Here is a 25,619-nt window from a genome sequence, read left to right on the forward strand (position 1 = left end):
CATCACAGGTTTTCAGTAAATATTTATTAAATTTATGAGTTAAAAATAATTGTGTCATGAAGGGAAAAAAAATCAAATGGCAGCATTGAGAAAACTGAATCATATAAAAGTAGACCTAACCCAACCTTATGGTTTTGATTTTCACATGGTTGAGCATTTTGATTTTTCTCCTCCATTTTTGAGCTCTAATTGTATACATATCAATATTCATTAAGTATTAAATAGTAAAAATAAAACTAATACTAATTAATAAAATATTAAATATGACAGTGATACATTTTAAAATAATCTATTAAACTTTTTTCCTTTTTATTTAAAATTCTTTTTGTCATAGCATTTATTACTTAAATTTACTGTATTTTTCTCATTATTAAAATTAATTTATTTTTAATAATAAATGCTAATCTTGATTGTTTTTGTTAGTCATACTTTTCTTTAACATTTTACCCCAAAGCAAAAAATAATGACTTAGCATTGTTCCAAATATATAGAACTTTAAGTTATATTATCTATAAAAGTTAAATCATTTATGGAGTTGATAGTATGAATTATAGTTTGAAATTACATTCTAACACTCATAGAAGACTTTTTTTATTACTATTTTATTACTATTACCATCTTAACTATTTTTTAAGTGTATGACACAGTAGTGTTAAGTACATTCACATTGTTGTGTAATCAACCTCCAGAACACTTTTCATCCTGCAAAACTGAAACTCTTTACCCAGTAAGCAACAACTTCCCATTTCCCCGTCCCCCCAGCCCCTGGCAATCACTCTTCTGCTTTATGTCTCTTTGAATTTGACTATTCTGGGTACCTCATGTAAGTGAAATCATACAATATTTGATTTTTTGTGTCACTTTTTAAAAATTTCACTTAGTGTAATATCCTCAAGGTTCATCCATGTTATAGCACTTGAAAGGATTGCCTTCCTTTTTATGGCTAATATCCCATTTTATGTATAGACCACATTTTGCTTATCCATTCATCCACTGATGGACATTTGGATTGCTTCCACCCCTTGGCTATTATGGATAATGCTGATATGAACATGGATGTACAAGTATGTCTCCAAGACCCTGCTTTCAATTTTCCAAATATAATACCCGGAAGTGGAATTGCTGAATCATATGGTAATTTTATTTTCAATTTTTCAGGGAGTATGGGAGAGTTTTACTGAAACTATTACCTAGAAACTTTGGAGTTTTCAGAGGTTTTTACAAATAAGTAGGTATTGCAGTAGATGTTTTTGCAATGTTATATTTATTTGGAAATTTGATTGAAAAATGAAAGCAAAGTGTGTGAATGGCCCCTGAGCCTGGGTATGGTATCTTGCTCCAGGGCTGGCATTCCTTCAGTCTTAGAGCTCCCCCACATGCACTGACCACAAAGCTCTGCACTGGTTGGCAGTGTTAGAATGAGAGGCTGATTACTTTAGGTTACTTTTAATTGATTTTAGTTCTTGCTAAATAAAGTAACTCAGCTTTTTGATGCTTCCTCTCTAACCTGCCAGTAAAGACATGGACCCCCCACACTTAGTAATGAAATGTAATATTAATCCCTTCTGGCTAAGCTTTGTACTTATTCTTCCTTCTTTGTGTACTTGGATTTACTTCCAATATCATTTATATATCAGTTTTCTAAAACAATCTTCAGAGCTTAATGTCACTTTCACTGTTTTCTTTATATACATATTAGGTCTGTTTACGTTATGATAAACTTGCCACATTCTTATATGGTTTGTGTTCTGATTACCTTAAAGTCTGTAATAAATCAGCATTATCATTACCAAACATATTTATTACATGTCCATGCTTTAAATCAAGAAGAGACTGTTTTTCTTTTCTTTTTTTTATGAATTACTGACTTTGGTGTTCTTTTTCTCATGGTACCTAAGGTTACTGGCATAACATCAATGAACTTATCCACTTTTTAGCTTCAACCATATTTATTTTTTCAACTATATTTATACTAATTGATAAAGTAATCGATACTGCTGGAGAAAATGTTACACAAATAACATAAAATAACTCAAACTCTCATTTGTGCTCACCATCATTACTGTTATGTGGATGTAGTTGAAGAGGTATAATTATAATTAACACCAATAGAGAAGATTTATTGTGCTGGTATTGCAATTAGGATTAAAATAATTAAACTGGAAAAACATGTAAACAAAGATCATGGAGGTCATTGATATGATATGTAGGTCAACAACCATGGCATTTACTGTGTGAGACTACAGTGTATATTTCTATTGTTTTATCCCTAATACCAGGTGCATAATACTTAATATATAAGTAATATGTAATTCATAAATAGGTACTGGTGAAATAATCCTAAAATTGGTCATTTTTATTCATTTTACCCATGAGATATTTACACTTTGTGTATCATATAAAATATTTAAAGCTCTAATTTTTACAACGTAACCAGTGAATATACTATAAATTAAAATTTAAAGAGTATTGTTTAACTGTTAAAGGAACAGAGTGAGTTTTATATACAGGGAAATACCCGCTATCCTATATCCTTTTTTTTTTTTTTTTTGTGGTACGCGGCCTCTCACTGTTGTGGCTTCTCCCGTTGCGGAGCACAGGCTCCGGACGCGCAGGCTCAGCAGCCATGGCTCACAGGCCTAGCTGCTCTGCGGATGTGGGATCTTGCCAGACCGGGGCACAAACCTGTGTCCCCTGCATTGGCAGGCGGACTCTCAACCACTGCGCCACCAGGGAAGCCCCTATATCCTTTTAATTACTGATCATATGTAATTTTTTTCAACAGTGTCTCTCGTTTTCTTCGTACTATAATTTTCAAAAGCAGTAATTTCTTCATAAATAGTAATTAAAAACCCATTTTAATTAACCTTCTTATTTTTTACTCTGGTATGGCTGTTGATATGAAGCAACGTGATTTTTTTTCTATTAATTAACTTTCCATGGCAAGCAGCTACTTTCTTCATTGTGTGTTCTCACTCCCTTTCCTCTTCTAACTTAACCTTTTCCCCCTTTCCAAAATAATTCATGAGTTGCAAGCATTTCATTCTGTGCTGCTCAAGCAGGTGAAGATAGATAGGTTGACTTGCTGAGACCTTCGGTTATTTTTCCTACAGTTTTGTTGTTTGTTCAGTTTTGCTTACCCTTTTATCAAGTTGTACACCCTGAGAGTTTTAGATGTTATTTTATATGTCCCCTTAACCAATGAATAGACTTTGGCCATCTGGAAATGTTCTCATATTTATAGAGAACTCTGATTTTGAAGGGACTGTATTAAAGACTGAGAGAAGAAGGTGTGTTATAGCTGGTCAGATTGGCCTTGTCACCCCAGTGACTAATTTTGTTCCTAGTGAGACTGCTAGCTCTCCCTCACCTCTCTATTTAACAGCTACTGTCTCAAAAGTATGCTTTAAATAATGAGATATTTTTAATGTTAAATATTTTCCAATTCTTTCCCATAATTCCACACACGAAGAGAATACATTTTTAGGGAAAAATCTGGATTTATGAGTCACAATGAGCTCCTACTGATAGTAAAATTGCAACCTTCAATCCCACCACCCCCACTGCTCATACTTCCTATCTTGTTTCACTTTGTATTCTTCCATAGAATATATTATTTTCTAATATTTTATGATTATTATTTACCTTGTTTATTGTTCCTTTGCTCTCTACCCACCAGTATAAGCTCCAGCAGGGCGAGGCTCTGTTATTTTGATGAATGATGCATACTAAGCAGTGAGAAGAGTGCACAGAACAGAACCAGCACTGAATATTTATTGAAGAAATAAATGAATCCTGATTTGTGATTGGGAAAAGGGCAGCAGCAAATGCAGTACTTAGTTCTAACCAAATCTGCTTCAAAATCTATTTTTTTCTGTTTGTCCTTATGCTGCCTAATTTGAAGACTATCATTGTTAATGTATTGACAAATCAGGAAATGACTTCTTCAACCAACTATACCAGAAGTTTCATGCATACAGGTTGTAGTTCATAGAATGAATGTGTTCCCTGACATTCATTCTGTAATAGGAGAATTCCATAAATTAGTGAATTGTATGTTGAATGTTGGTTGACAACATGTGATACTTTTCATGGTTTATAATTATAGATGTCAGTGCTTTCCGGCTTCAAATACCTAATAAGTAGTTGACTCTATTAAGACTTCAGAGTTAGGGCCCATTTTCTATGAAAAAAACAAAAGCAAGAATTTATTTAGAAATTGTCTTATAATTTATAAAACAATTTGTAATTTTGTTTTGTTTTTTGTAGAAGTTTAGAGCTAAAACAAAGGTCTACAAACATTCACTTCTTCATAAAGCCAATAGTCTGAGCTAATATTTGCATTTAGTTGTTTAGGAAAGAGATTGAGTACATCCAGGGTGCACAGGTCAAGAATAATGTGTTAAGGTAAAAGTCTCATCTAAACATGGCTGTTACCCTGAGAGGGGCAGCCAGTGCTAGTTCTACAATGGAGTAGTCTTCCCACACAAAGCTATGCTAACTATGGATAAAGGATTTCATAGACTAGGAAGAAATGTAATCCCCATGTTATCAGATTTTGCTTCAAAAAGATATGTATAACCTAAAATAGTGCAACATTTGTCAATAATATGAATTCAGCCACTCTATTGAAAAAATAATGATTTTTTGATCAACTATGAGCAATTTTTATAACTATGTTTCAGAACAAATTATGCATTGTTTATAGCATATCTAGCCCAGATTTCTAATGATAATTATTAGTCTGGATTCTCTTAAATTCTATTTTCCAAAGAATTACTACTTGTATTTTTATTTTATTTTAAAAGGCAGTTAACTTCTATTGATCCTAGTGCATGTGGATGCACTTTTTCATAGATTTTTTCCTCTGTCTCTCTGCCAGAATAATACATCCTTTATTCATGGACAGTGTAGATATTACCATACACACTCAACAGAAATGCTCTCTTTTGGTATAAGTAATATGGCCATGTTAGTACTACGGCACTGAGAATACATGATACTTTTTTATAGAAATTGTTTTGTCTATTAATGAGATAGATCACATATTTTTACTATTACAGATTGAGAGACATGACAACTGTGCCTATGACTACCTAGAAGTTCGAGATGGAACCAGTGAAAATAGTCCTTTAATAGGACGTTTTTGTGGTTATGATAAACCTGAAGATATCAGATCTACCTCCAATACCTTGTGGATGAAGTTTGTTTCTGATGGAACTGTGAACAAAGCAGGGTTCGCTGCCAATTTTTTTAAAGGTAATTTGAAATCATTTAAAGTGGAAGCTTTTCTCTGTCAAGGATAAATGTGGTATTTATCTTTGAGTTAGGGGAGAAATAAAGTAATATTGAAGATTGACGTATGCACTATTCATAAAGATATTTTGATGGTTTTTGATGGAATAGTTTACTGGTTATAAAACTGAAATTTGGAGATTTGTAGCACAGGGTAGGAACTCCATTAGGATATTCTACCATCTGTTTTTTAGGAAATAGTCAAAATCCAGAAATATACAGACAAGAGGAAAATATTTGCAATGTAATCAACAAAGAGTTCATAACCAGAAGGGGATTACTGATATATAGTTTATCAATTTATTTCCAGGTGGCAGCATCTAAACCATCCCTTAGAGAATAGAATTCTGTCACATTAGAAATAATGTATGGCATCCTTAGTAGAACATTCTGATCCCTAAAATGTCTTTTTGACATTATTGCTGATCAGCTTTAATTTTGAATTGTATAAGCAAATTTTAGTTTATTTTCATGTCCCATGTTTGGTGTGTATTCCTCAGGTAAAAAGAAAGCTATTTTAGTGCAAATAATAACATCAGATTTGTATTTTGAAAATTCATAAGCACTTAGGTTAAGTGTGTTATTATAGAATAAAATTCTTTTATGTGAAGAGAAAATAAATTTTCTCTATAATAATTTTTAAAGAATAAGTGATGGATTCAGTAGTGTATGTCAAAATTTAGTGTGAATAATATCTAGATATTTTCATTATTCAAAGAGCAATAATATAATTGATTTTTCCTGAGCATTACTTAGATGCTCACCATTTGAACTGAAAGGCAGAGAACCTTGGCACTTCTACTATATGTATTCCAAGTATTCATTAAATTGTTCATTTACATGGTTTAAATCTTCTCTATGTTATATTTTACAGTAGAAGAAACATACTATAAGAGTCTCTCTCGTGATGTTTGTGTATTTGCTTAACAAAATGCCTAGTCTTTGGATGATGCATAATTTCTCCAGAGAATATTGTTTGCTGTTTTCCTAACTCACAGTAGGTTATTCCTAAAGAGTGAGATTATGGAGTACCTTGTAATATGTGTTTTTTAAACAGTATGTATTTTTCATATGTCTATTTCATATATATTTTCATGTTACCATATACAATTAAAATAGTTTCTGTTTACAAAAATATGGAATTATTGTATTTTCTGGATCAACATATCTATATAAAAAACAGTGAATGTTTTCAATTTAAAGAGGTCTATTAAGTTTCATAGTTTTCCTTCTTTTTAATTTTTAGTCACCATACTTTATTTCTTAATAATGATATTACTTTAAAAGCATTTCTTCAGGCTACCTAGCAAACTATACAATGAAATGAACAGGTGAATCCATGTTTTTTCAGTAAGTTTTTCTATTCCATTCTGAAAAATCTCTAGGTTTTAATAATCCTCTTTAACTTTAAAGTCAGAAAAAAACATACTGTGTCTGAGATGAGGTGATCTTCAGTTGGACCAGTCCTTCTGGTTCTTACCCAATTCTTAGATTGCAGTGACATGGGTTCTTCTATGTCATCAGTCAAGGGCTTGCAAATTGTTCCTGTTCCTTCGTTGAAGAAATCAATTGTCTAATTGTCGCCATTTTTATAGAGGAAGACGAGTGTGCCAAGCCTGACCGTGGAGGCTGTGAGCAGCGTTGTCTGAACACACTGGGCAGTTACCAGTGCTCCTGCGAGCCTGGCTATGAGCTGGGACCTGACAAAAGGACCTGCGAAGGTGGGACCAGATTTGCACGTGGGGTTCCCTGCCTGAAACCCCTACCCATTTCCTTCTATCATGTAGTCTCATTCTCCTTCTCTTTTTATGCCTCCCTCTTATACTAGAATAAAATAGACACAGTTATGAAGAAAATACAGTATCTTTAAAACACAGGACATTGTATTCCAGATAATAATGAAGTTATGTGGTTGTTATTTCCACATGACTACTAAAAATAAATACACTTTAGAAACTTACCAAATATGGTAAACCTGAGATTACAGGTAGTTTAAAAAATATGTTTATAAATATAGTAATATTTATGTTAGTTAACATACATATCCACATATACATACATATGCCTATATATTCAAAGGCAATTCAAGAGACCAGTTACTTTAGCTAACTCTTGACTCCCTAGGAATTAATTAGGAACTGTGTACAATATGTTCATTTCACTTAACTTGCTTTTGAAACCCTAACTTTCCTAATTTCACTATCAATAAGAAAGAGAGGTAACATGAATAGTACCTCTTTTAAATAGATCATCCAAAAGAGAAAGAAAACCAGTTGCTAAATGGAGTTTTTGCAATAACAAATATGCTCTATTTACTATAGTTTACCTTGCCTTCTAGCTCAAGTAACTCCTTCCTTGTCTTGGAAAAAAAAAAGAGTTTGGGGAAATAAACAATTGATTTTGGTCTTAATACATCATGCTGTATTGTACTTTACCTATACCTTTTTATTAATTCTCACAACAATCGTGTGGTGTAGGTATTATTATACACACTTAAAATATAAGAAATCTGACCCCCAGGTTTCTTTATATTGCTCTCCCAACTTTGAAGCGATCTAAAGTGTAAAGCCATCATTTTCTTCGCTCCATATCTACAAAATAACACTTTATAAATTGGATTAGATGATTAAAATAGTTGTACTAAAGATTAAGGAATAGAGACTGCAGCTTTCTAGATTTCGAAAAATCCAGAAGATGGTTGAAATTTAATACTGAGATGTTTGATTATCAATGGAAAGGTGCTAAGAAGGGGGTAGATTTATTAGGGGAAACCTTTCCCTTTTCTTTCTTTTTAGCGGCTTGCGGAGGACTTCTTACAAAACTGAATGGCACCATAACCACTCCAGGCTGGCCCAAGGAGTACCCTCCCAACAAACACTGCGTGTGGCAAGTGGTGGCACCAACACAGTACAGAATTTCTATGAAGTTTGAGTTTTTTGAATTGGAGGGCAATGAAGTAAGTGAATAATAAATATATTTTTTTATAAAGTGTTTTAGGAATCCCTAAAGACAATCTGGTAAACTAAAAAAAAAAAGAGAGAGAGAGAGAAGAAGAAAGAAAGAAAGGAAGGAAGAAGGAAGGGAGGGAGGAAGGAAGGAAGGAAAAAAGGAAGGGAGGAAGGAAAATTGCAGTAGTACAATAGTATAAATGCTGTAGTCTTTCTTTGCTCTATTTCTCATTTCTGCAACTGCTTATAATTCCTGCTGGCATTGGATGATATTTTAGACTGTCTCTGGGAGATTGAAAATTACCCCCCAGCATTTTCCTGATTTATTAAAGTACTATGAAAATATTACGGTAATGTCACATAGATTTTTCTAGAAAAAATAAACCAAAATTCACTTGTTGAGTCATAACGAAAATACCTTTTTGGGAAAACCTGGTATATTTCACTTGTGGAAATGGGTATATTTTCATTATATAAGTAGTTTTTCATTATGAGTATGCTTATGGTTCACAGATAAAGTGAGAAAGAGAAGAAGAAAGAAATATTTTTAACCTCAATAAAACATGTATTTAGTTGACACTATCTTCCCTTTGACTTTATAGCTTACCATAGTAAACGTCCAGTTTTCTGTCTGGTGATCACTTTTAAACAAATGAAGTCATTTATTTGAGAATTCCTATGTGCTGGTACATACACACCAAATTCAAATGGAATGTCAGGCCTAGAGATGACAACTTTTAGAACTGTGTCTTGTGTGATCGGTCAACATTAAGTCCAGAGAAAATGTAATAAATGTTTGTTCTATTTCAGCTTTTCTACTTTCTTTTCTTTTCTCTAACTCCCACATCCTTACTCCCAACAACTTTTTTTTCCTGTGTTTATTTTAAAATGAATGAGATCCAAAAGTATGATAAAATTCACTCAAAAATTATTTTGTCTTTGATGTATATCTGTTGAACACTCACAGAGAACTGAGAGAACAGAAATATAATGTATCTGTGCTCCTGGACAACAATTGTTGGTAATATTTGTGGGTTTTATACCGTAATTTTGTCTTTGTGTATGTATCTTTGCTTCTTCTTTTTTCCCCTCCCACTTATCCTTCTTTCTTTTAATCATTTTTTAAAAATTCTATTTGTAGTAGTCAAGGCATTTCTATGGTTTTGAGTTAAAAAGAAGTGCAGACTTTTGTGTTGCTTAAAGAAAATTAAAATATGAAGTGTAATGCACTGATATTTCAGAGAATTGTACAATTTTAGAGCTCATTTTGAGATCTTCTTTACATCATGTAAGCTTTATGATGGAAAAGACTGCAATTTATATTTCTTACATAATTTATCCACATAAAACATCATTTTTCTTTAATAATTATCTTAAATTTGGGGAAATATTAAAATTAAGAATGTATTTTTATAGTAATTTTAGAACAGCTTTCATATGAGCAACACATTTTGAAAATGGGAATCTCCCTGCCAGTTCTTCAATGTAATGTGAGCTTAGTATTGAATGGCTTCTACTTTCTCAGTTTCCCTAAAGCTGTTGGTTGTGGTAGAACGGCATTTTGATTCACTAATTGATAGATGTTACTAAGAAGGATAAACGTTTATGTTTACGAGGAAGAAGGGTAGATGGTTTAAAATAAATGGGGCATTGTGTTTGAAAGCATTTTTCTCATGGTAGCAGTCTTTATTCATGGAAGGAGCCTTTACAAACTCTGTAACATATCCTGGAATTCTTAAACTTATGATGAGGTTACTGTGTGGAATCCTATTAATAAAATTCTGTGCATTTTCATAGTTTAAAGTCTTGAATATTTAAAATAAAATCATGAGCAAAATCTTGACTTATAGAATACTGGGTTAAGTTATAACTTCATTGTTTTATTCATTTTACTGATATCTAAAAGGAAAATCAATATCAAACAACTTTAGCTTCGGTAACATTATCCCATCTTGTGTCAGAGCCCTCTCTAAATAAAAGTTGCAGTTGTAACAAAGTAGATAGAAAACTTATTTCATTTTTCCTAGCAACATTTTGCTTATTTATCACCTAATTAATATCACAAGAGCCAGTAATTTGAGTTGACATATTGCAAAGTACGCATCATGCCCAGAGTTCAATCATATGCTTTGTTAAACAATTATTCATCGCAGTTTTCTTTAAGTCTGTATTTTTTGGAAAATATGTATGCTGTAAATACATATATACAAGCATACATTTGTATATACATCTCTTGGGGCTATTCGGAGCAAAATTCTCTCATCTGTCTATCATGCCTTCTGCTTCATATTTGGACACGTTTCTTGATTTTTGGACCTGTTAAGTCCGGTTTGACTACCACAGGAGTAAAGAGGGAAAAACACAGTAAATTAAAAAAAAGTAAATGTCAATCATCTGATGCTCTCAAATCTGGTAATTACAGTAACCATGTTTATTTCTAGGTTTGCAAATACGATTATGTGGAGATTTGGAGTGGTCTTTCTTCTGAGTCTAAATTGCATGGCAAATTTTGTGGTGCTGAAGTGCCTGAAGTGATCACATCTCAGTTCAACAATATGAGAATTGAATTCAAATCTGACAATACTGTATCCAAGAAGGGTTTCAAAGCACATTTCTTCTCAGGTATCAGTATTCTCATGCTACATGTGTATATTACAGATTTTAAAGGTGGATTGGCTTAAATTGTATGCTATCCATTCTTCCCAGTTTTCTGTAAATGAACTTGGAGATACATAGAATGCATGAACATTTTTCCTAGTTTAATACTTTTTTAAAATTGGGATATTAATAAGAATGGCCCTGATGAAATGCACCTCTCAAACACTTAGATCTTACATAAATTCTAATCAAATATTTCAAAAGCTAGTAAAAATAACACAAAATTATTATGGTAATATTTTCACACAGCGACTTTATAAGTAGATAGCGATAATGATACCAGACTTCCAAAAAGTGGCAGACTTTTTCAAAATTATCTTTGTCTTTGGAATATGTGGTCTCATTTTAGCAACATATTTTTTATTCTTACTGCTTAGCAACATGTTTATTATTCCTCTTCTTACTATTATATATTCATTCTTTTTATTAAGCAGATGTTAAAAATCATACTTTACCTCATCATTATAGAAATGATTGCAGTAAGAGACCTAGAAATATGGAAATTATAATTTTAATAAAAATAATATATTATTGGATACATTTAGCAGTTGACATGTCTACATTTGGAATTTAATGTTTAGTTGAACCAACTCACATTGAAAATTCCCTCTTAAAGAGCTGAAGTTTGATTAAAGGTCCCTAAATTTTAAGAAACTAGATAGAAACATCAGTGAAATGCCCTTATTTTCCCAATTTCAAAATTGTTCCTTTTAAAAATATTACTCTGAAACTTCAAAATTAGATAAAATTGTAATAAGCCTTGCTAGATATAGCAATCTATTCTGCCTGAAAGACTGGCAAGCAATGTAAAGCAACTGAATTCCAATTATATTTTAATATCAGGTAATTTGGATTGAGTTAATTCAAAGTCTATTTATTCCAGTCCCCATGTATTTAAGATTAATGAGATTTACAGTGCCTGGGGTTTGTTTGGGGCTTTCAGTGTAATTGAAATTAATGGTTCACAAGTTCCATTGAGGTCCAAGTCATATAGGAAAGTACATTTAAAATACAATGGATCTTGGCTCCCTTGTTCTCATTCCCTTCCTTCCCTCAGATTTAATTGCCTTTTAAAAGTTCTTCTCAGATATAGAAAACAAACTAGTGGTTATCAGTAAGGAGAGGGAAGGGGGAGAGAGGCAAGATAAGGGGAGGAGATTAAGAGGTAAAAACTATTATGTATAAAATAAATAAGCTGCAAGGATGTAATGTACAGGGAATATAGCCAATATTTTATAATAACTTTAAATGGAGTATAATCTATAAAAATATTGAATCACAATGTTGTTTACTTGAAACTAATACAACATTGTAAATCAACTATACCTCAATATAAATAAATAAATAAATAATAAAAATTATTCTCAGGCATTCATTTAAGATTTGTTATTCAAAGTAGCATTTTAATATACTATTTTAATGAAAGGAAGACTTCCTTAGACTTTACTATTCTATAAATATTATGCAGTTTACAAATTTTAGGTGATCCAGTGTTTAGAGATAAGGCTTCTTATCTTAGAACCACCTAAATATTTATTTTAAAAATTAAAATTATAAGGTGAATAGGTTTTATTATATTATTAATATTCAGGATCCTATACTTTAATCACTCATTTTATTTAATAAAACTTTTTTTAAAAGATACATGCTACATATACTGGTGACAAAGTATAAGTAAATTTAAAGTTCCCCAGAGTATTTAAAATTTGTTATCTGATATTTCTGTTCAGGCAAAACTTCCTAAATTCTAAAGACAGGTTATTAGTCTGTGTCTTTAGGACAATAATATTGTTAAGTAAACTGAACAATGAAGTTCAGGGAAAATTAAACCCCAAACTCTCATGTTGTAGCTATCATTCTGAGAACCTATTATGCAGGCATACATTATGTCTTTAATAATCAAAGTAAAACTGTAATATTCTAAGTGTTCAGTGTCACAAAGTATTTAACCCCAGTTCATCTTGGGTTCTGTTCTCTTAACCATAAGAGATGATCACATCCTTTGCAAATAGCATTAGTTATGTGTTATGTTCAACATATCTGTGACCTGGAAAAAAATAGATATACTTTTAACTTCTTTATTAGATTATTATTTTGTAAAGTCCAAGATAATTAAGTATAAACATTCAGTGTTTTCTTTTTGATTCATTGAAAAGTCTTGGCAGTTTGTCAGATTCATATTTAAAATACTATAGTCCTGGATAATTAATTAGATCTATTTTACATTTAAATTCTTGAGAGTTTCTGCTAGTGGGGAAGATGTTTGCTCAGGAAAAGGGAAGATAAAAACATATTTGTTTTGTACAATGAAGAGATGGCAGTGTTACTTAATGTCCTGAATATGATCATCTTACCAAAACATAATTTACAAAAGATCACCCATTATAATATATAGATTCTGTTCACATTGAAAATATCATTTTAGAGTTCTAATAATGCTATAAGTGTAATTGTGTGTTAAAAGTCAAATAACTCATCGTATCTATTAGAAAGTAAGCATGTAAATCATGGAGATATTGTATTTCACAAACAAAATTGAAGGATTATTTTATGTTAAAATTCACTCTTGGGGATTTGATAAGACACATTACTGCATTAATTGTGACAAATTCTTTAGAAATAAATTTAGCATAGGAATCAAGAATTATTACAATGACTAATCTGTTTGCTCAGAAATTCAATTCTTGGGACTCTTTCATAAAGAAATATTTCAAAATCTGGAAGAAGGATTTTCAATATACTGTGATAGTGACAGAAATTTTAAACAACCTTCAAATGCACTGTGTGAGCTCTTCCATACCATAAGGATGGTTTAATGATTTCATGGTGTAAAAAGTTGTATATGATAAAATATTAATGGAAATATAGATATAAAGCTATATGTGCACTCTGCATACAGCTAAGCACGTGGGTGGGAACAGATCTGAACGATGCTATTTAAAAATCCCAAGAATGTTTGTGTTAAGGTGAAAAGATAGTGCAGTGTAGTTTCTCCACAATTTTTCTCAGTTTTCATCTGATTTAAATATAAAAATAACTTTAAAAGGAAAACACACATCATATTTCTACCTATCTTTTACCCCAAATATTTTCTAGATTTGTAAACATTACCTAATAGACTTTGATCTTTGAGAGTGAAATTTTTAAATCCACCTATTTGTTAATTAGTTAATAAATATTAATACAAATTAATAATATTAATGCAAATGTTTTGAATGAGTTAAAGCTTCTAATTTTTATTTTTATAGTTAATTTATAATATAGACAATTGAATAAATGTTTGCTGTATTGTGTATGTTAATCCAGAAACATTTGATGGAGACAAACTTTTTTAGTAACATCTTTATTGGAGTATAATTGCTTTACAATGGTGTGTTAGTTTCTGCTGTATAACAAAGTGAATCAGCTATACATATACATATATCCCAATATCTCCTCCCTCTTGTGTCTCCCTCTCACCCTGTCTGGAGACTTAATCTTAAGTGGTTCTGTTTATAGCCAGTTTTCTAAAAAGTTTAGAAGTGATTATGAATTTATGAAAACATAATGAGAAATATACCATGTTTAGCTATTTTTTCAGCATACTTTTTCTCAGAAATATTATCAAGAAATTCAATTTAAAAAGAAACAATATTTATTATAAGTGATTTCATATATTTTGTAAAGGGAAGCTATTTAAAAATAACTTCTAGCTGTCTTGCAACTAAGTGATACATCAAGGAAGAAAAAACACAAGGAAATGTATTTAGATTTTTAATGAATATAATGAAATAAACTTTAGCATTATTTTAAAAACTACAATTATTTAATGAAATAATCATACTGAGATTTTACTTATTTTTGCACATAGCCTCTGATTTAAAATAAGCACTTTATAGACCTAAGAAATGGAATTGGAAGAATGACACTAAGAACTTATTAGCAAAATAATTAATACAGATTTCTGTCACTTCCATGCACATCAAAGCAAGAAACCATCACATAAATTCTTATTTAATGTCTTAAATTAGTCATGAAAAATGCTGTAGCTTGAAAATCTAGAAGTGATTGGTTTATACAGCAGAATATCCACAAGCTCCTCTATAAAAATTAGTGTCATATAGTTCTGATATTAAGGGTATGTTATAAAGCAATATAATGAAATAATATGAAAGTAAATAAGGAAATTACAACTATAAAAGTAAGGCTATTTGAACATGATGTAAAATTACATGTCTATTAAATTTTTTATGTAATTCAGAATATAATGGCATAGGCATTTTCTAGAAGAGATCTGGTTCAACAATATAATACTGCTATTTTCTTGGAATGAATGAGGTTTGTTTATAGATTAACAATAATTACTTTACTTTTATGATAGTAAAACCAAACTTAATTTTATGTGATGTTATATTTGAACACAAGTATACAAATCTGCATAAGTATACATGATATAGTTTACTTATTTTAAGTGATTAAGCAAAATTAACTGTATTCTACTCAGAACAAAATTATTTTTCTTTAAATAGGTTAAACTTAAAGGAAATATTAGTAGGATTTTATGCATGTAAAAGCAGCAACATTTGGGAAACTGGACTTTTAATTTAATCACACTGTTCATTATTTGGGAATAATGTAACAAATAACTTCAGGCAGTGAGAGCTGCACATAGACATTCCACCTTCTTTAGGCAACCTGGTAGTGGTGAAAAGACTCAATGATGACTTGAAGGATAACCTCATTAAATGGCAGTCCCCCTCACGGGTAACTTAATGGGAACGTGATCCTTTCCTGATGGACCCAGTGACCTGCACAGTAGCAGAAATGCAGTAAAACCCAGATTTCTTGATTCCCAGTTTATTTCTGTCTGTAACAAATATAGGAGTCAGATAAAATGATTTGTGTGATATTTCTAACTCTGTATTCAAGTGATTTCAACTGACCTGCTCCTCGTCTTATCTACCTTTCAGTGTTTATAGATATTTCTTTACATTGTTCCTCCTGTACACCATTTCTTTCATGGAATGGTCATAGGTATTTTTAGAATAAATTCAACCTGATATTATTCTAACAAAACATTAAATATTAGTGTGATTAATTTCAAATAGAGCTCTCCTATGATTCTGAATCCTGTTCCAAGTTTCATGATAAATGATATTTAAATATTTGCATGTTTTAGAAAGATCAAATTGTCTGTCGTTGCTCTCAGTAGAGCTTATCAGAGGTCTTTTGAAGGTGATTATTTTTTCAACAGTTTTATGTTGAAACCTGTGTGTGTCTTGTATGCGTGCACACATGCATGGGGTGTATGTGTGTATGCATGAATGTGTGTGGTCTGTTTATTTTATATTTGAGCATTTATTGTAAGTATATCTGCTCATGTGTTTCTGTTCTGGTGCGTGGACCCTTTACTTCTTTTTCCTACAGACAAGGAAGCTTTCTGCAAAGAGAAAATTTTTATTTTTGAATCTTGCAAGAACTTGATACAGGTTGCCACTTCAGTCCCATCCAGTATGTATTATTCATAGACTAATGGCCTCTGACAGTCTCAAGGATACTCTGCAGGCCTCTGATGGGAAAATGCCACTTCCTTTTTCCATAATAATGGACCTTTCCTTCATCTAGCATGAAGGAATGGAAATCAGATATGTCCATTCCAAAGAAGGAGGCTAATTTCCACCTGCAAAGATTAAATGTTTTGATTTCTACTCAATAAAATGTTTGTTTCTCTTACTAATAAAAACTATTTTTTAAATTCCATGCTTATAGTATGAAAATGTTAGAAAATTTCAAATGAATCATTGATAGAATTCTCAATTATTGAATTTGTTATGCAGACTTTCTGAGAAATTTTTAAAACTCTGCAACCTCCTTCCTTCTCTCTTTCTTTGGATTTTCATTGTTCAAAATATTAGTAGTTTGTGTCCTAAGAGGAGAAAAGGAAAGAAAGGGAAAACAGAATTATATTTGCTAATAGTTTTTTTTTTTCCTCAAGTTTGATGACCTTCTATAATAAGTTCAGAATATATTTGTGGAACTCATCTTTTATGATATTAAGTTAAATAAACAGCTTTCTTTGTTTGTGTGATATTAAAAAGTCTGGATAATTCCAAGTATTCCAATGTTTACTAAAATTTTGTCTTTTCATATTGACTATTTGGCATATGCCAGCACAATTTTAAATGCTACTTTGCTGGGGATGATGACTTTTATCTGCTGCTTTTAATTTCTATTTTGATTTGTCCAATTTTGAATTTTAGCTAAGCTTTAGATTAACCTATACATATATTCTAGCAGTGTATTTGATAACTCAATTTTAATGTGACATCACTTGTATTAAGAAATGTTTGATGCAGGGAAGAAGACAGGAAACATTTATCAACTGGAACACTGAAAAATAATAGATACTTAGACAATATGACTATATAAAATCTTCATGCTCCTCCTCCTCTTCTTCCTCATTTTATTCTTCTTCCTCTAAAAATTATTTTTCCAGCACAATAGAAATAGGAAAAACTGGCTACAAAAAACTACTATTCAAATATGAATGGTTTCACTTTCAACTTTATTTCTCTTTACTTACTATTACTGCAAGTCAGATTATGTTCTATCAGATCTAAAGAAAATAACTCTCCTTACAAATATCACCTAGCAACATGAGATTTCCACTAGAATGAAGTTTAAATGTTAGAAATATTTTATGTTTTGGAATTGTTTTCATTATAAAATGACTGTAGGTTTAAAAATTCAGCAATACTAACTTGTGTTCTTTCTTTTAACATTTTTGTATCTCTCATGTATGGTAGTCTAAACAGATCCAAATGAAAGGATGACTCAGGCAGTCCCTGCCCTGATAGGTTTGTCACTGAGCAACCTGTTTACCAGTCAATTGCAAATGTGAACTAATTTTTTCTAAATTACTTTACTTACAATTCTTAGATTTCCAAACAACCCTCAAAAATCTGGTTGACCTAGAGTACAACTAAAGTTCACTATATCAGGTTTTAAGTATACCAAGCAAACATTAGATAAATATTTTTATAGGAAATATGTGTCTATTTCAGAGTAATTCTAGCACCAGAAATTTTTAAATTGGCTCTTTCCTTTTAACAATGATGAAGTGTATTTCTGCATCAACTCATGAAGAAGTATTTTTCCAAAGCATCTTAAGAGCCCCTAGAAAGGTGTGTTAAAATAGTAAATTTAAATCATCTACTGCTTGACTGTCTGAAAGAAAATGCAGGTAGCTGACAGCATGGTAGTAGGAAGTATGGTTCAGCATTCACCCATTCTGCACAGGTCATTCACAACTTACCACATGTAATTTTCACTGTTGATACAATTAAGGTAATGGGACTTCCAAATTATGAATTTCTCTAAAATTAATTTTACAAGGCTAATTCTCTATTAATTTCTGATTTCTTATATATTTTGATGTTTGATGTTCTCTTAGAGATAAATTTTCTTTATTCTATGCTTTTTTTCTCCTCTGCTTAGCCTCCATAGTAAGTATTAAAAGTGTAATGGAAGTGTTAAGGATAGGTAGAGAACACATAAATTGCAGATATATTGATCCTGATATATTCTTTAGAACTTTGGGACTGCCTGTATGTATATAGAATATTCTTATATTGCCAATGCATGAATTGGCAATATAAGACATAGCATATATGTGCTATGTCGTGTTATCAGTCTACAAAATCGGAAAAAATAGTTGCATTCATAAAAATTACTATCAGATCCTTGGATAAAAATGTCTTTCCTAAACCCATCTCCATAGGGGGAATATTGATTTGATTACAAAGGCAAAAATAACATTTGTTATTTGTGTGCCACCATGAGCTCACAAATTCTCACTAGAAAAATCAGTTCACAGTATAAATTTTGAATTCAGCCTGACCTTTGATGTGACTGTCGTGTGTCCTTTTTGTTTTCTGTGCTATGGGGGTGGGGAAGGTCTGAGTGATGTGTCATCATATGTATGTGTCAGGAGCAGAGGCCAGTATTTACTTTAAAGGACAAGCCAGTCATGGAATGATAGCTAAGCAACATAATATGGTGGCTGATGCCTCTCACTGAATTGACTGTCTGCTAATATAGTTGGGATTTTTTCCCTGTAGTGAATTTGTTGTCTATTTCTTAAAGCTCGTATTTCCTATTCTGACCTTTACTTCTAGCACACTAAAAGCCTTTTTACAGAATTACTTATTAATAAACTGGTCTGCTAGAGGAGATTAGTTTAAAATATATAAATTGTTTCTTTTTTAAGATAGTCTAATGATGCCTTATTCTGTCTTGAAATATTATAAAATGTTCAGATTTATTAATGCTAAGCATAACTGCAAAGTTAATGAAAAAAATCAACTACAGTAATTATACTGAGTGATTTTTAAAAAATGATTACACACAAATCTTGGAAATGTGTTTAGCCTCTGCCTATACACCATGGTTAATATAGTGAAGGATTTCCCTCCACTTAAATGCCATGATTTGCATTTAATCAAACTACTCACAATTTTTTATTTATTTTAAAAATTGGCTATAAATGTTTAGGATTAGTTGGAAAAATATTCTTTCATTTCCTTTACCCTACTCAAAACTTCTCTAGCATAGGAATGAAAGAGGACTACATGTTGTCACCCTGGTGCAAATGATCTTGGAAACAATTCATGGCACAAGGCTCCAAGCTAAAGAAGGAGTGGGTAGAGCTAAGACACTATAAATTTTTTGATTTTTTTTTGTTTGTTTTATGTTGAGAACACGGAAAGCTGTGACTTAGTTTACCCTTTGCCAGTGTTAACCACAACTAAATGACTCTCCTTTGATATCCTTTGTTTTTAAAGCTACTTACTAATCTATGGGGTTATCTCTTTGCTAGACAAAGATGAGTGCTCTAAGGATAATGGCGGGTGCCAACATGAGTGTGTCAACACAATGGGAAGCTACATGTGTCAGTGCCGTAATGGATTTGTGCTGCATGAAAATAAACATGATTGCAAGGAAGGTATGAAAGAAGTGTTCTTTTTTTGACATCTAGAATTTCATGCAGTTTGGGTAAAGCAGTCCTTCCAGGTAGAGTTAATCATATCAATGAGTGTTAAATGTTAACTGTTCAAATGTCAAAAATAAAAATACATGCAGTGTTCAAAGATCCAAGTCATACTATTGGAAACCTTGTATTACCTAAAGGTACTGCACTTCATATATGGTTGGAATTAGAATAACTTTGTATAACAGACATAGAAGCTGCTGTGATGCCATCTGGCAGCCAGAAAGGCACTACATTATCCCTCAGTCTTCACAGAACAGACCTTATAACTATCTCCATATTTAAACTTAACTTCTGCTAAATGTTTTACATTTGGTTCAATTTCCCTCCCCAAAATATCTCATATATGTGCTACATGAGTGATGTCACTTTAAATACCAGGAGTATCAAATTCAAATGCCTACCAGAAGAAAGACATTTGAAAATACTGTGCCATTTAGAGTTTTAAGTCATGGTTTTGCCCCCTCCCCAGCACACACACACACAGAAGCATCCTAGTAACTCAATATTAGCCTACCAGTTTTTGGTCCCAAATTCTTATCATATTCCAAGGTTTTATAAAGATAATTATCTTAATCTCCTGAGCCAATATGAGCTACATGGGAACAAGAAATAGTTATTCAGGTCTTATTTCTTCCTTTGTGGGTCTGCTCCTGAATTTTCCATTTAACTTGGATTTATTACTAAGGCAGGTTTCATAACTAGTCATTAGAACATGTAGAGTGGTGGGTGCCTGACTAGAGCCACAGGTAGATAGCACTTCTTTGTATTCACATTCCAATAGTACAGAATACCCTGAATTGACCCTTGTTCCATTCAGTTCCATTCAAATATGGTCATATGTCACATTTTTTTCCTCTTTATTTCACAGAGTTAATGACATTGCCCAGAATCATATGCAAGTAGGATTTTTTTCTCTTTTTACTTTCATGTATGAGGATAAACCAATGAGATTGTGATATGTGTAACTTGGTAAAGTATTCTGATAAATCAATAGGCTGGGGAATAGGCCCAGTTATTTTGAAATGTGGAAGGTAATTCAGAAAAAAAAAAGAGACAGCTTTTCAGAGTACGCATGTAGCCTGTGACTCACAGGTAGCAAATAAATTTAGATATCCAAAGTCTCTCTTCATTAGAGTAAATATTTTCAAGAAAGGACTTCTTTTTAAATGGAACTATATCCAGGCACCCCTAATAAAGTTCATCTTTACTGTTAGTAAAGGGGATGGATTTTCTTTCACCACTGCTATAGTACAGGTGCCTTATACAGTTTAGCAGTGAGCCTCTTGGCTTTGTCTTATAAACTAAACTATTTGCCAGATCTGGGAGATTCCACACTTCATATGGCCAAGGCAAGGACAGGGATAATGGGATTTAGGAAACCTTGTCAAGACAGGATCCAGACTTTAAGACTACTGTCTTGCTGCATGACCCTATATTGTTTGAAAGGAGCTAAATTTCACCCTTTTTTTGTGTTCCTTGGTTAAGAATCCAAATCTCCCTATGGAAACCCAGCACAATTAAAGCAAAGGTCTAGTCGGAGAACATGTGCCAACAGCACAGTAATGTCGGTCATTTTGTCCTTACTGTGCAGCCCCGTAGTGCCACAAGTGTTTTTTTCCATATAGTAGAGGATTTCCCCAGAGATTTCTTGGAAAATTTCACAGAATTAATTGTATTTTAGAATGGGTTACACAATACATAACAAATAATTTCCAGCCTAAGCCAGGATGTGCAGGGTGACACTTCATAAATTATATAGATAGAATACAGTCTGAGGATATTACATGCTTTTGAAGTTTGAAATTAACAATATTGGATGGTCCCCTCCAAGATGAAGTTGTTTAAATTGTAAGACCTAAAAGAAATTTCATGTTAATTGAATGACATTTTCTTAAATTAATTCAGAAGCTAGTAGCTGTTTACATATTTTCCCCCTTAGTGCTTCATTTCACTGTGATGAAATGACAGATTATTTACTTAAGCAGCTAAAATTATGGTTTAAGTATTCAAGTGTATACTTTAACAGAGAGAGAGAGAAAATGTAAAGACATGTTTCATAAAGTGGCTTAGTGATTCTAGTTAGCTATAAATGATGTTTCTGTTAATAGGAAGAAAATAACTGAAAACGACATAGTCATTTTTGTTGTGGCATTGCATTAAATATTTTGCACATACCAAGAGTTGATAGCTTTGATTGTCAATAATGTTGCTCTGTTAAAATCTAAACTTACAGATCCAGCAGCTAAAAAGAGTTCATTTTCTTGTAGACATTTATTTAATTCATTGTAAACACAATTTCATGTGAACCCAAAAACAAACATTTTCTGATTATGATAATGATTATGCAACAGGTTTACCAAAGCAGATGAATATGATACTGGAGACTAGAGTGATGATTAGTTATTGAGGAAAATCTTTCATCAGGATAGTGTGTAAACAGGCTACTTCCTTGCTGGCCCAATTCTGGGCTAGATTTCCACACTAATTGATTTTATCATTATTGGCACAGCTGAGTGTGAACAGAAGATTCACAGTCCAAGTGGCTTCATCACTAGTCCCAACTGGCCAGACAAGTACCCAAGCAGGAAAGAATGCACATGGGAAATCAGTGCAACTCCTGGACATCGAATCAAATTAGTAAGTGAGCGCGTTGTTCTTTTTTCTGTTAAGCTGCCTGCCCGTGTCTTGCACAGCTAGTGCATGGAAATAAAATAAATAAAATGAATGTTTATTTAATTGAATTGAATTAGTAGGCAGATAGGAAAGACTTTCTTTCTTATGTTTTCCTACTAACACTAAATAAATTCCTGATTTCCTAGATCAAGGTGATAGTAATGGTAGCCATGTAGTTCTTGTATAGTCTTCTTATCTTGGGTGGGATGCTTTAAAAGGCATTACCAAAATTACTAAAAACAATATGTTCTACTTCCTAATACGTTATTGAAATAATGTTTCTAAATGGAGATATAAATGAAGGAACAAAAATATGAGAAATTCAGCAAGAAAGCAATAAGTATTCACTTCAATGCAGCATAGTAAATTCTATCAGTTGTGTCAATTCTATATGACTCATATACAAAGCATATGTATTTTTACAATAAAACAAATTTTGTCTTATGGTTTATGGAATATTATTTTTGCATAATGTAGTTGCCCTCTTTAGATGAGTACTGTTATCATTAGACTTCTTCCAAATTCAAATATGAATGTAATATATGTCCTCTCTCCTGTATTCTATGAATCTTGCATTCTGTCCTGGTCATCTGACAGTACCTCTTAAATTTCATTATAGGCTACAGAATACTTGAAGAGTATACTTTAAAGAAATAGAATCATAGGAATATAGAAATTTTAACAATTTTCTGAAATATGCTGTCGTCAAAAGCAGGAAGGAATGCCAACTAACAAAGTTCAGGACAGTCTAACAAGAACCATAACAAAGGACCAGAAATTGTCTTGAGAATGAGGCTACCAGTCCACTGTAGCTTACTGGACCAGTCCAGTTAATTTTGAAAGTCTGTTTGAACCCTTTCCTTCAGTGGGTTTTTTTGGTCAATAAAGACATCTTATTCATATGCAACATAATAATAATGTTATTAGAGACTGTCACTGAGATATTCATATTCCTATTATGGAGTTCCTTCCAATCACCATATTTGTAAGATATCAGTATATGACTTTTTGAAAAGAGACATCAATTCATTTCAGCCACTCTTTGGAAGGATGCTAGGTGCTAAGATAACAGCACTGTAGGATTTGATTGCTTTCCAGTCCTGTCCTCACTTGGCCATTCCTCTGTGTGTACATATGGAGAGAGAGAGACAGAGAGAGAGAGTGCATGCTCTGGTGTCTCTTCATCTTCTTATAAGGACATTAGCCCTGTGGGATCTGGCCTCACCCTTATGACCTCATTTAACCTTGATTACCTCCCTAAAGGACCTGTCTCCTAATGCAATCACATTGGGTTTAGGGCTTCAACAGGACTGGAAAGCAATCAAAGATCACTCTCTGAAGCTTATGGGCTGAGATGCAAAGGCTGCATTCTTTTCAGCAGTGCAATAGCTAAGGCAGTTGGGAAAATGGATTTTCCTGAAGACTTTTGTGTGTGTGTGTACATCCAAGTTTCATCTGGTATCATATTCCTTCTCCCTGAAGAATTTCTTTTTATATTGTGTGTAGAGTAAGTCTGTGCAGAGTATGTCTTTTATACCCAAAGATATTTTCATTGGGTATAAAATTCTAAGATAGCAATTTTGTTTTCTCAGCTGCACTTTAAATACCTGACTCCACTATTTTCTGTCCTTCATGGCTTTTAATGTCTGTGGTAAATCTTAATTTTATTCCTGTGGAAATAATGATTCTTTTCTCTGATGGCTGCCTTCAACATTTTTTTATCAGCACTTTGAATATAATGTATCTGGGAGTGTGTGTGTGTGTGTGTGTGTGTCCATCTGTCTATCTGTTTAGTAATTTATCCTTCTGAGAAATCTTTGAATTTCTTGCATCTATGTTGTGATGACTGCCATGAATTTTTGAAAACTCTTGACCATTATTTCTTGACAAACTCCTCTTGCATTATTGTCTCTCTTCTTCTGGGATTCAAATTACACATATGTGAGATTGTTTCATATTATCCCATAACTCTTGAATTCTGTTATTTTTTGCCACTCTTTTTGTTTTTAAGCTTGGGTTATTTCTATGGGCCGATCTTCAAGTTCAATGATTGTCTATTCAGTTGTCTTAAATCTACTTATGAGTTTGACAGAGGTATTCTTTATCTCCCTTATCATGTTTTTTTATTTCTTGAATTTCCATTTGATTTTTTAGTACAGTTCCTGTGTATTAGTCTGCTTAGGTGGCCATAACAAAATACCACAAACTGAGTGGCTAAAACAACAAAAATGTATTTTCTCACAGATCTGGAGGCTAGATGTTCAAGATCAAGGGGCTGTGGGGACTGGTGTCTGGTGAGCCCTCTTTTCCTGACTTGTAGATGGCTGCTTTATCACTGTGTCCTCACTTGGCCTTTCCTCTGTGTGTACATATGGAGAGAGAGAGACAGAGAGAGAGAGAGTGCATGCTCTGGTGTCTCTTCATCTTCTTATAAGGACATTAGCCCTGTGGGATCTGGCCTCACCCTTATGACCTCATTTAACCTTGATTACCTCCCTAAAGGACCTGTCTCCTAATGCAGTCACATTGGGTTTAGGGCTTCAATGCATGTGTTTGGCCAGGATGCACAATTCAATTCATAACACCATCTCTGCTGAAATTTCTCATTTGATAGATTAAACATAGGGGTCATGTTTGAGTCTGCTCTGTTGATTATTTTCTCTCTTAACACTGTGCTTTTCTTCTTGCCTTTTTGCGTGTCATGTAATTTTTGATTAAACATCAGACATTTTGTGTTTAACAGTAGAGACTTTATGTCTGGAAATGGTTACATCTCTTCTGTTAGGCTGTTAGTGAATGTGTGTATATGGGAAGGGATGTTGTTGAGTGAATATAGTCAGTAATTATCTGAGTTTGGGTTGTCTTGTTCCTATGATTACCTTCAGTGAACCATTGGCTTTAATTCCTTTCTCTTACATTGCAGGCTGGAATTTCAGATGCATTTTCTCAATGTTTCTCCTTTACCTTTAGCTTCTGCTTTCATCTCTATCACAAATTGTATCCCTCTTCACACT

At 32.5% G+C, this 25,619-nt stretch overlaps 1 protein-coding gene across 1 annotated transcript in view; it reads left to right on the forward strand.

Annotated features, from left to right (window-relative positions):
- Nucleotides 1-25,619, forward strand: part of TLL1 (tolloid like 1) — a gene marked incomplete at both ends in the record, with an annotated part of 254,674 nt that overhangs the window by 195,177 nt on the left and 33,878 nt on the right. The window contains 6 exons of the mRNA XM_082838587.1: nucleotides 5,064-5,259; nucleotides 6,891-7,016; nucleotides 8,091-8,251; nucleotides 10,685-10,865; nucleotides 19,759-19,884; nucleotides 22,442-22,569. Coding sequence (XP_082694713.1) covers nucleotides 5,064-5,259; nucleotides 6,891-7,016; nucleotides 8,091-8,251; nucleotides 10,685-10,865; nucleotides 19,759-19,884; nucleotides 22,442-22,569 — 918 coding nt within the window. The remainder of the gene's footprint in view (nucleotides 1-5,063; nucleotides 5,260-6,890; nucleotides 7,017-8,090; nucleotides 8,252-10,684; nucleotides 10,866-19,758; nucleotides 19,885-22,441; nucleotides 22,570-25,619) is intronic.

The sequence above is a fragment of the Leucopleurus acutus genome, assembly GCF_964270905.1.
Source record: "Leucopleurus acutus genome assembly, chromosome: 4".
NCBI lineage: Eukaryota > Metazoa > Chordata > Mammalia > Artiodactyla > Delphinidae > Leucopleurus > Leucopleurus acutus.